Consider the following 12,457-nt stretch of genomic DNA (forward strand, 5'->3'; position numbering starts at 1 on the left):
TGGAATGAATCTGCACCTTACACCTCTGTTAGTTTGAGCTCATTTAATGAACGCCAAAGGGAACTGGCTGTTAAATTTGTTCTTGATAATTTTATGCTACGGTGAAGAATACGAATATTGAAGAAGATTGCAGGTCTTAAATGTTTGACTTAATTCAGTTTCAGTTCTGTAATTTCTATATCCTAGTTATTATCAATTAATAAACTAAAGGGAACTCACAACACTTGCTGAAAGTTTATCAAATAGGATAGCAAGTTAAGTGCAATTAATTTTGGGAATTTCTATTGTTAAAAACATTTCAGTTGGAGTAGGAGTACATTTCAGATGGGTGACATCTTGGAAAAGATCCAATACTAAAATTTTATCTTAATGCAATAAGTGCTAAGTGTACCATTCATTCTCATGAGAGATGGGTTCTTGTGAACCACTACCCATGAAATATGGGTCAATGAGTTTGACTCGAAAAACTACACTTGAATTTTGATAAATATCTCAATTACACCAAAAACTACGACTTTATACTTTAATTGTGATTGTTGTTCTTTGCTAAGGATTGTTGCATTGTTTCAAGCATCTAGATAACTAATGCAACTAAATATTGATTACGTCAGAAATCCTTTAAATACTTTCAATGATAGTTGTATACATCATCGAGATAGTGAAAACTAGACTATAAACAATCCTCTAGGCTTTTAATAATCAAAGATCACCATAAAATTAATAGAAATTTTCAACAATAGGTTGTATAATCAAAGTAAAGGAAGTGTAAAAACTTAAAAAGTTTGCAAGATTTCTTGATTTATGAGAATGAATGGTTGACCTTCTAGACTAATTGATGCCTAATCTTGCAACATAGAGTCTACCCTAGGTGGATACCCTAATGATAGTGTAAGAAATTACTTTTCAAATGAAATTGATTTACTTGGCTTTACCTTACAAAGATCAAACTCGCAAATGCACCTTATCTTCATTAATGCAAATCTCTACTTAATAATCCCCGAATAATTTTAAAGATCCACATAATAGTTTGAATTTGGTGCAAGAGCACGTAAGTAGACAAGCAATCCACATTGACCAAAAACATTTTTTAATTTGTTGCGCTTAGTTTTGGTTTGTTTTGAATTGTCTTGGTATCTCTCCATGTTGATCTTTGCAAAGTTTCATTGTTGACTTTGGCCCATGAGAAGGATTGCAAGAGGTTATAGATTGGAGAAAAATATGAAGAAATCTCTATTCCTCTTGTTGAAGATTTTATTCACATTATCTAGACAAAGCTTACACAAAAGCTGGACTTTTGCACACAGAGATATCCATTCTTAGTAATTTGCAATGTTTTGCTAGCATTCCAACTCCTTATGTGTTTATGAGGAGATTTCTTAGGGTAGTTAGATCAGATAAAAATTAGGGGATGGTGTACTTCTTTCTCATGGAATTGTCCTTGATGGAGTACACTATGTTGAACTACCCACCTTCATTCTAGCAACTAAATTTGAACCATTGTAAATATCATAATGATCACCTTTGCAACCACACTTTGTAAAAAAGGCGCCACAAATTCACTTGCTCTAAGATAAGTCAAAATGTGATGTTATATACCATGTTAACTTTATTAAATTGACCATAAACTAAAGGAAACTACCAATGATCTTATTTAACTTTTTAATCTTAGGAGTATCCAACAACAAATGAGAAGAGAAATAAATGGCATAGGAAGAAAATATTCTTTGGCACACTTGAAATTACCATGTTAAAGAGAGAAGCATAGTTTACAATTTCAAAATAATAAAAAATAAAATTAGCCATCATCCAATTCTACAAGTAACTCAAGGAAGTGATTAAGAAAATTATATAACTAAATATCTCATTATACATTAGGGTTGAAGAATTTTGATCCTTTACTCACAATCAATCAAGAAAAGAACCATTCTAGTATTATGTAGTTAAGCAAGAACTTAAGCAAATAATCAAATTCTTTATATCTATTTTTCTCTGTCTCCCTATATCTCCCCCTTCCTCTATTTCTCTTGATCACACTGTCACATATGATCAATGCTTGATAAAATTGGGTGACTAATCTGTGAGTCAAAATTTGTTTCATAATTATTTCTAAGTTAAAATTTTATGCAACCCAAACATGATACATGACCTTTGTAAAGCACAGTATCCATGACCAATCTAAACACAAAATTGATATTGTATGTGGAATAAATTGGTGATGTCTAGATCACTAGGAAATATATCTGATTAAAGGAATATTTATATCTAACCTTGTTTATATGTATTGATAGATAAAGTGTTCTTGCAGGAATTTGGGACTTGCCTTGTAAACTTGATTGTTGATTTTGGAATTATGATTCTATTATCACCATGTGTAGAAGTATCATTGATTGATATTGTCTTGGAATGAGAGGGATTATAAAAGAAATAAATGAGAAATAAATCTAAGCATTCATGATTATGAAATAGAACCGAAATTACTGGACGGAATCAGGTGGGCACTCGTGTGCATTTGTTCATATAAGATTTTACATCCACATAATCTACCAAAGGTGTGAAGCCTTCTTTTATTCCATGTTGAAAGAAATAATACATTGAAATTGTGGGAAAGTTAAAAGAATGAAAGAGTGTGAATATTGTACAATTAAAGAGGAGGGAAAAATTTCCTGTTCGAAGGTAGAGTTGATTGACTCAGCGTTTGATGTCTAACGGGTGCATTCAGTAGGAAGGCCCAGTGGAAAACTTTTGGTGTCAGAACAGTAATCATATACCATATAGTTCTTGCGCACCCATTCAAGTTGCTGCTGCTCACCCGAATCCAATGCTGCTTGATTGTACCATGCATTTGCAGAGCAGTCAGAGGAAGAAGTACTGCACACCTGTGCATTAAAACTCTGGTATGAGGCGACGAAGAGGGCTTTGCTCCAGTCTATCTTCACAAGCCCACCTCTAGTTGCCCAATCGTCTGTGTTCCACAGACTCGAATATATTCTCATGCCTTGATTCTTTGGATACGCCACACCCACATTCTCGTTGTTCTTAAACACTCTCACGGGAGTTCCATCCAAAGAAAATCTGCTCAATACCATCACATCAAAATAATTTATGTTATTGAAACGGGCACGGTAATACTTCAGAGCCTTAGCCCGGAGGGATGTTAAGCACTTAAATTGAAGGGGTAAGGGTAAATTTAGCATTGCTTACAAAATTTGTAAATAACAATAATTCACAAAAATATTACATTGGATTTATCCATTCCAAATTATTTGTCAAATTAAGATTACAATTTATAAATTTTTTAAGTTAATGTAACCAAGAACTCTATTTTTGTTAGTTTTGTGTCCTCTCAATCGTCGAAAACTATAGAAGGGTTAAAATAGGAGCAATTAATTATTATTTTTTATCTAAGCAACTATAGAATGAGGGAAAGCTTCTAAATCAAGGAATGTATAGCCTTTTATTTAAAATAGAGGCAAAGTGGATAGATTTTCCACTGTGAAAGGGAATGAAATTGGGCTTTTAACACCCAAAGGAAAACCCCATTTCTAGAAATTGTAGTCTTCTTGCTTCTATGCTAAACCACATAGTGTAAACCTCCCCTTGTTTGATTGACAATCATAATGGAGTCAATATCTATCACATTGCAAATATATCTCTAAGTATGTGCTAAAAGTAGATTGGCTCAATGACAAGTTGGTGAATCAAATATTTTATAATCAAAATTTAATTCTCATCATTACAATGAAAAACATAATAGTATTTATAAGAAATGAACTAGTACACCAAGATTCAATGGAGCAAGGAGGAGCGAGGAGTGTTAGGGTTTCTAGAGGTGTAGGTTCTTCAGGGTACGATGTAGAGGATGGAGGTGAGGGCGACGATGAGGATGGTTAGGGGATTTAGGTGGCTAGTAGCTTGGTTTTTTCTTGGATAGTGGTTGTAGCTCTTTCAGTGCTCCTTGTTTGGTTTTCTGCTTGGAGAGACATTACGTCCCTTTCGCTTTCTGGGGTCTCGATATCTACTCATATCGTGCCTCCCTTATGCTTATTTCATGTTGGGTCATTGGTTAGGAAGTGGCCCCTAATAGATGATGGTTTTCTTCCCTATTGGATTGGGCCCTTGTTTTTCCTTTTCCTATAATCAGTGAATCTTTCTTGACAGTATGCAAGGAGAGTCGTTGGTGGGTGCAGGGTTTCTATTCATCTCTTTGCCTTGCTTCCTAAGTTTGGTGGGTGTCGAGAGTCTCTGGTGGTTGGGCCTACTTTGTAGGGTCTGTTTTTGGTGACAACCCTTCATTCTATGGTGTTTAATGTGTGCCCCTATGTGGTCTTCTCTTTGCTTTTGTTGATTGGGGATTTTAGATTCTATTCAGGGCTGAGTGTGCCTAATTTTCTCTCACTCATTGGTGGAGCAACTTCGTTTGGGGTTGGTTCTTGTTGGTGGGTTGCGTGCTGCATTGGGCTCCCCTGCTCAGTACTGATCGTATGGAGGTGGGATTTTGTGCTAGGATGGATGGTTTCCTGTGGTGTTGAGGTTCTCTGGAGTGGGGTAGCTTTTCCTTCCTCTCTCTAAGACTTCCTCTTGGGACTCCTCTCCTAGTTGGGAAGGGTAATTGACATGATGTTTACTCTACTTCTTTTAGTGTTCCTATGGAGATGGGCCTTGAAGGTGTTTTGTTATTTAAATATTATTTTGCTGATGGCTTTTTTTGGGGGTCGAATTTGGTATTTTTTGAGAATGATAGTGTTCTTCTTGGAGGCAATTCTTCCCATGTTGTGGCGGGTGGTTTCCAGAGGAGTGCTGAGGGTTGGTTACCCTATGGGAGTTTAACCAGAGAGGGCTCTATTTTTGTCATCCTCGCGATGGCACTAGACTCTTTCTTATTTCAGAAGATGTTATTTTTGACAATTTTTGCTTTTGTCTTCTACTACCCTCGTCATGTAGTGGGCATGTTTGGATCAATTAGCTTAGAACTTCTAGATTGGCGATTGAGTTGAGATCTTCTTGTCACTGGGTTGAAGGCTAGGGTCTCTACCCTATATTTTTTCTGTCTGGGGATTTGTCTGCCAATATTTTTGTTGACAGCTTGTCTATTGAGGTGACCCTTGATGTTTTGTTAGCAGGCTACTCATCATGAAAAAGGTTCTGGGGTGCCTTTCAAAACCCCTTGTGTTTGTTTGTGCTAGTCCATTCCATGATGTCTTTTCTTGTTACTGCTATAGAATGGCTAGGAGTTTCTATTTTTACTAGGTTCGTGGGTGTCTCCAGATCAATGTTCTCTAGTATCCCTAATCATAAAAGGTTGTAGAATGTCTTTCAAATTTGCTTTTGATTTTTTTATCCCTTGGCTAGTTTGCTCTTAGTTTAAGGGGGTTTTTCAAGAGGATGGTTTGGGGCACACTCCTAACCCCCTCCATTTTCATTAGGTGATTTCCTGTGTTTGGGACATTGTTTCCACTAGTTGGGGTTATGGTCAAAAGCCTCTTTTCGAAAAAGGTTTTGCCTCTTTTGTGTTTTTGCTTGGTGTGCATGTCTCATGTGCCCTACGTAGCACTTTTAGCATTTATGTAATGGTGCAGGCCTATCTTGCTTTTTATTAATCAAAACATAATAATATTTTTTAGATGTAGAGTTAGGTTTTTGGTAGAGACATCATTGTGAGAAATTAATAATAGGAATATAGTCATCGATAGAATGCACTTCATTTTAATGTAATCCATACAGAATAAAATTGAAGGAGAACATAAAATCAAAATTAAAGGGACCACAAAAGACAAAAGTATTAAAAAAATGATCTATTTCTCAAAATGCAACCCTAATGTACACATGTTATTATTTTCATAATATGATATTTTTTATTAATTTTTAAATATTATTTATTTTAATTGGTAAACTAAGAAGTTTAGCATTAAAGAAGCACATTATAAATTAAATTGAACAAACATTATAAAAGTTCCAAACTCAGCCCATGCCTAATTATTTTTTTGTTTTACCTATAATATAATTATAATTTTTGATAGCTTAATTTAATATTACTTATTTAAAAGACTAAATATTAATATAAATACTATACTATATCACTACATAAGGTAATCATTAAGAATAGCACAACTTTTATAAGGTTTATTATTCTAATTAAAATTTGATAGCCTCTTGAAGAATTTTAGATTTTCTTAAAAATATATTATTTGACATTGTTGATTATAGCTATCAAAACAACATTTGATTTAAGTATAGTTAAAAATATTATAGTGGAAAGAAAAATCTTCAAAGTATTATCGAAAATGGATTAAAACTATTACTGTTTTTCACTTAATTTTTTTGTTATTGTTATGTTTTATTTTGAATTCTACTTTTTTACCCTAGAGTATAATCTTGTATCCATCCACCCCCTCTCTCTTTATATAAATAATTTTTAATTAATAAAATACTTACAGTTAAATTCATAAAATAGACTAGAATTAAATTGCTGGTAAAATTTTTAGATACCAACTTGCCACCTCAGAAAGAAGGAAAATAACTTTTAGTGTATAACGAAAACCCCAAGCCCCTTCCCCACCCTAGAGGGAAAAGAAAAATAACTTTTAGTGTTGTAGGTATAACGAAAGCCCCATGCCCCTTCCCTTTCCCTTCTCAAATAGGAGCGTGTTGTTCAAAATAGACCTTTGACCAAATCAATTGCAACTTGTTTCTGATCGCTCAAATCTATTGCAAGTTGTTCTCCATTAATCAATTCTCGGTAATCATGAGACTACAACGTGCCATGGAGTTGTGTGTCTTTAACAACCTGAAATTTACATGAAGCAGCTAAAATACAGCTAGAAAACACTTTCTCTTACAATTATCATGGGATGTGAGCTCTGGTATCAAAACGTTGAAAAGATGAGGATAAAAGGGAGCTTCCAGACAAATGAGCCGGCCCCAGAAAAAAAATCCAGATTGTTATCCCTGTAAAGCCAAACCTTGCACGTACCCAAATAAACCCCAAGGCGTGACAACTCATTCATACTTTTGTACTATATATATACAAGCGATTGGTAGCTTTCAGCCATCACAAATCCACTATCTTCTTAACACCTTACCTAAATTCGACTTTCTCATTTCAACTCTGTTATCAATGGCCCTCCTCGTGCTTTTCCTCATATTTATGGTCTCAATCTCCCACCATGTTTCAGCAAATTTTTATAACGATTTTGATATCACATGGGGTAGTGATCGCGCTAATATACTCAACAAAGGGCAACAGTTGTAGCTTACTCTCGACCGATCCTCAGGTATAACGAAAAACCATATTTTTCTACTCATATCATCCTTTCCTTATTGTATATAATTCAAATTCTATGTCGAACCTTAATTTAGATGTTATATGATAGGCTCGGGATTTCAATCCAAGAAGGAATACCTGTTCGAAAACATCGATATGCAAATCAAGTTGGTTCCTGGTAACTCGGCAGGCACTATAACGACATACTATGTAAGTCCGCTTAATATATCATAGTATTCATATTAGTAATGACATAGGACATATTATCCTTCTTAGCTGAGCATGGCAGATAAATTCATGTGTTGAAATATTTGGTGCAGCTTTCGTCCCAAGGCAATAACCACGATGAAATTCACTTCGAGTTTTTGGGAAACCTGTCTGGAGATCCCTACGTTATGCACACAAATGTTTACTCTCAAGGCCAGGGCAATCGGGAACAACAATTTAACCTCTGGTTTGATCACACCGCCGATTTTCACACTTACTCTCTACTCTGGAATCCTCAACAAATTATTATGTATGTAATACAAGCATTACTCGTAATTTTATGGATATAATTATCTATAGTTCTAATATATCATGGTGGTCGTATTGTGCAGATTCTCCGTGGATGGAACACCGGTGAGAGTGTTCGAGAACAACAAGAAGTTGGGTGTTGCATATCCGAAGAATCAAGCAATGAGAATATATTCGAGCTCGTGGTACACAGACGATTGGGCAACCAGAGGCGGGGCAATGAAGACTGATTGGAGAAAAGCACCCTTCGATGCCTCTTTCCACAATTTTAATGCATAGGTGTGCACAAAGTCTTCTGTTTGCTCTGCAAATTCATGGTGGAGTCAGGCGGCCTTGGATTTCAGTCAGGAACAGAAACTGAAATGGGTGCTCAAGAATTACATGATTTATGATTACTGCTTGGACAGAAAAAGGTTTCTGTAGGGCCTTCCTGCAGAATGCACCATCCAGAGAGTTAATTGAACAAAAAAACTAAATAAAGTCTTAGTTGACAGAGCATAGCATTGAGATCTATCAAATATTCTTTAATTTTTCTATCATTGAATTCTATCAATTCGTTTGAGATTGCAATAACTAGACTGGGATATCACGAACTGCGATCACTTGAAATCAAATAAAACGTACCCACTTTGTGTAAGAATCCCATGTGTACTCATTACAAAGGAATGAATATTAAGGTTGCGATGTAGTTGTGATTGCTACTTAAAATTGTGTCGTCATCCCTATTTTTAGAGGAAGAGGTTACCTTTAAATTATAATTGGAAAAAAGTTGATAAAATGTCATTTTTATTTGTATATAAATGAGTGCGTGTAAAACAGTCACCAAAGTTGTTGGTTTGTGAGAGATTTAGGTTCGAATACCAATAGCTACTTTCCTCTAGGTCTATATAATAATTACATATGTTAATAATGATTCCAAAATTAAATATATATAATAATAACAAAAAGTTTATATCTTTAAATGACATGAAAGTGAATACATAAAAAATATATTATAGGAAATTTTATTGATCTATTATATAAATATATTAAATAAATTTTTTGATCAGTTAAGGCAGTAAGATTTTAATGCTAGCCCCATTTCTAGGTGAGGTCACAAATGAGGGGCCTCAACCTTGACATTAACACGCCCACCTATGCCTTGGCCATCCATTTCTCCTCCTTGTTTCTCCTCCACCATCAACACTAGCCCTAGCTCTAGGTGGGGCCACAAATGAGGGGCCTCATCCTTGACATTAACACTTGATCGTCCACCTTTTCCCTAGCCGTCCATCTTTCCTCCTTGTCTCTCCTCCATCAATAGAATTGGCCCAAGCTCTAAGTGAGGCCACAAATGAGAGGCCTCATCCCTAACATTAACACTGACCGTCCATCTTTGCCCTAGCCATCCATTTCTCTGCCTTGTCTCTTCTCCACCACCAACACACACCTCCTCCTACACATCTACATTTGGCATTAATGGCTAGCTGATATACCTCCACATCCTCCATCTTGTTTCATGTCTACCTTAATTCTCCTATCACTAGCAAGACATCCACATTGATAGCCCATCAAAGGCATAAGTTGCACCATTAACAATGCAACCACTTAACCATCACACTATAGGATGGACCGCGAATGCTAATACATAAATTATTAGTATAATATTTATCTAATCAAATATGAAAAAAAGGGAGAATTCATATCTACAAGTGGTATTAAACTAGCAATTGCACCCTAGTGTGCAATGGGTACATCAAAAAGGTGTGGAAAGCTAATCATAAATTTTTTGGTCTATGTTTTGCATACTAAGATGGGAAGCATCTCAAAAGAGAGAGAGAGAGAGAGAGAGAGAGAGAGAGAGAGAGAGAGAGAGAGAGAGAGAGAGAGAGAGAGAGAGAGAGAGAGAGAGAGAGAGAGAGAGAGAGAGAGAGAGAGAGAGAGAGAGAGAGAGAGAGAGAGAGAGAGAGAGAGAGAGAGAGAGAGAGAGGTAAGGAGATAGAGATTGGGGATATAGATAGAGAGGGAGATAGAGATAAAGATAGGGGATAAAGAGAAAGAGGAGACATGGATATAGACAGATGGAAGAGATTGATATATAAATAGGGGTTTAGTGAGGGAGATGTAGAAAGATAAAGATAGGGACAGTAAGTGATATATATATAGAGAAATATAAGGGTATAGATAATGATATGGAGATAGGGGGAGAGATTAAAGAAGAAAAATGGAGAGACGGAGATAGAAGGGAAAATATATATAGATATAGAGATCTAGGAAGAGGGAGAGGGAGAGAGAGAGGGAGAGAGAGAGGGAGGGAGATGGATTTATAGATAGAGGGAGACATGTCTAGAGATAGAGGAGGGAATAGGAAGATAGAGGTAGCGATGAAGAGGGACATAAATAAATAGAGAGATAGAGAGGGTTGGAGAGATAAAGATAGATACAGGAAGATAGATTGGGTGAGATAAAGAGATATAGAGGAAGAGGGAGAGGTAGAGATATATATATATATAGATATGTCTATGATGAGATTGAGTGATTTAGAGGTCAAGATATAGGGAGATATAGAGGGGGGAAGGAAAGACAAAGAGACAAATAGAGAGACAAACAAATAGAGTGGGGAGATGGAGAGGGAGATGGAGATAAGGAAGGAAAAATAGGGACTGCTCATGCATATGTGTGGGTGAGAGAGAGATATAGAGATAGAGATAGGAATGAATAAATAGGGGGTATGTGTGTAAGAGTGTGCGAGAGAGATATGGAGATAGGGATATAGAGATCCAATGATGATTGAAACAAAATTTATAAATTACGAAATGTGGCTCGGAGAGGGAGAGACATTTAGCTAGAGAGAGATGGATAGATAATGCGATAGAGATAGAAGAAGACATGGACAAAGAAATAAGGAGATATAGAAGTAGAGAGGAAAGAGATGTAGATATAGAAGTCTAGGAAGAGGAGAGAGAAAAAGAGAAATAATGGGAGATAGAGAGAATGAGAGAGGAAAAGGTAGAGGCAGAGATAAATGGGAGGGTACAAAGAGAGATATATGGGAAGAGAAAAGTAGAGAGACAAAGAGATAGTTAGGGGATAGAGAGGGAGAGAAGAAGGGAGATGTGCGGAGAAATATAGCGATAAAGAAAGAGTGATAAGTAGAAGAGGGAGATAGAAGAGGTGGGAGAGAGGAAGAGAGATGGGTAGAGGAGAGCGAGAGGGAGAGAGAGATAGAGGAAGGAGGGAGGGGGTGAGAAATGGGAAAGGAAGAGGGGGAGAGATGTAGATAGAGGATAATATATAGAGAAAGAGAGGGATAGGAAAAATATAAAGAGTAGTGAATGATATGGATAGTGAATATATAGAGTAGTGAGAGGGAGATAGAGAGAAATTGAGATATATAGATATAGAGTATGAGAGATGGACATAGAAATGGAGTAATGATAGAGGAAGAAAGGGAGGGAGAGAGATGAAGAGATGGAGAAATAGATATGGGTTTAGGGAGGGCGTAAGGAAGGGAGATATGGGGATAGATAAGAGATACATGGATATGGACATGCAAAAGAGGCAGAGAGAAGAGGAGAGAGAGAGGGAAGTGGGAGAGAGATGGGTAGAGAGAGAGAGATAGAGAAAGAAAAGGGGAGAGAGGTAGAGAGAGAGAGAGAGAGAGAGAGAGAGAGAGAGAGAGAGAGAGAGAGAGAGAGAGAGAGAGAGAGGAATAGATGAAAAGATATAGATAGAGGGAAATGCATAGAGATAGAGAAGGATATAAAATGAGATAGTGAGATAGAGGTACAAAAGGATATATATAGAAAGATATATAGATGAGTGAGGGGAAGATAGATAGAATTAGCGATATAGAGATATAGAGATATAGAGTTTGAGAGATGGAGGGAAAAGTAGAGTGATTGAGAGAGGAGGAGAGGGAGGGGGAGAGAGGAAAGGGGGAGAGAGGGAGAGATAGTTGAATAGATAGAATGGTAGAAATGACCCATAAAATGCCTATAAATTTATGTTTGTAGTCACAAGATTTATAGTTTGGAACTAAACTTGAATTATAGACATGTAGTTATTGATTGGATATATAGATAAAAAGGGAGAGGGAGAGATGGGAAGATAGAGATAGAGGGGGCAAGAATGAGAAATAAAGGAGGTGCATTAAATTTTGAAAATATAATCAAAAATTGAAATGCAAGAAAGAGCCTAAGTAAGTCCAACAATTGGAGAGTGAATTATCCAAATTATTATTAAAATAGAGTGTACACATCCTTAAAAGTAATAAGAAAATATTATATAATATATTAATATTACTATTATTCTATAAAATATGTAGATATTATATATATTATATTATATTTATGTTTAATTTTAATATCATTATTTAATAAAATATTATGTAATAATATTTTAAAGTAATGGCATGTATTATATTTCATATAATATGTAATAATGAACATAATTTTATTATATATTTCATTAGATTTAATAATATATTTAAAAATAAATATATGTTTGCAGCCCTTAGCATCACAGTTTCCATATATATTTAATAATATATTTCATTAGATTTATATATGTTTGCGGCTCTTTCTTAGCATCATGGTTTCCATCTTATTGTGGTTTCGGCTTCAAATGCCCTTGACCAATAGTGGGTTTGCATGGTTTTGACCTTTTGTGCCCTAGAGAGGCCATGGTTTTGCTCGTGGA

At 35.7% G+C, this 12,457-nt stretch overlaps 1 protein-coding gene and 1 pseudogene across 1 annotated transcript; one reads left to right on the forward strand and one right to left on the reverse strand.

Annotated features, from left to right (window-relative positions):
- Window positions 1-2,702: 2,702 nt before the first annotated feature.
- On the reverse strand, window positions 2,703-3,194 carry LOC131867192 (xyloglucan endotransglucosylase protein 1-like). The gene has a single exon (XM_059215497.1). It carries the CDS (start codon window positions 3,192-3,194, stop codon window positions 2,703-2,705), a length of 492 nt encoding a protein of 163 aa, XP_059071480.1.
- Window positions 3,195-7,065: 3,871 nt separating this feature from the next.
- LOC131867200 (xyloglucan endotransglucosylase protein 1-like) lies at window positions 7,066-8,439 on the forward strand (annotated as a pseudogene).
- Window positions 8,440-12,457: the final 4,018 nt, after the last annotated feature.

This window comes from Cryptomeria japonica, unplaced genomic scaffold (genome assembly GCF_030272615.1).
Source record: "Cryptomeria japonica unplaced genomic scaffold, Sugi_1.0 HiC_scaffold_165, whole genome shotgun sequence".
In the NCBI taxonomy this organism is placed as follows: domain Eukaryota; kingdom Viridiplantae; phylum Streptophyta; class Pinopsida; order Cupressales; family Cupressaceae; genus Cryptomeria; species Cryptomeria japonica.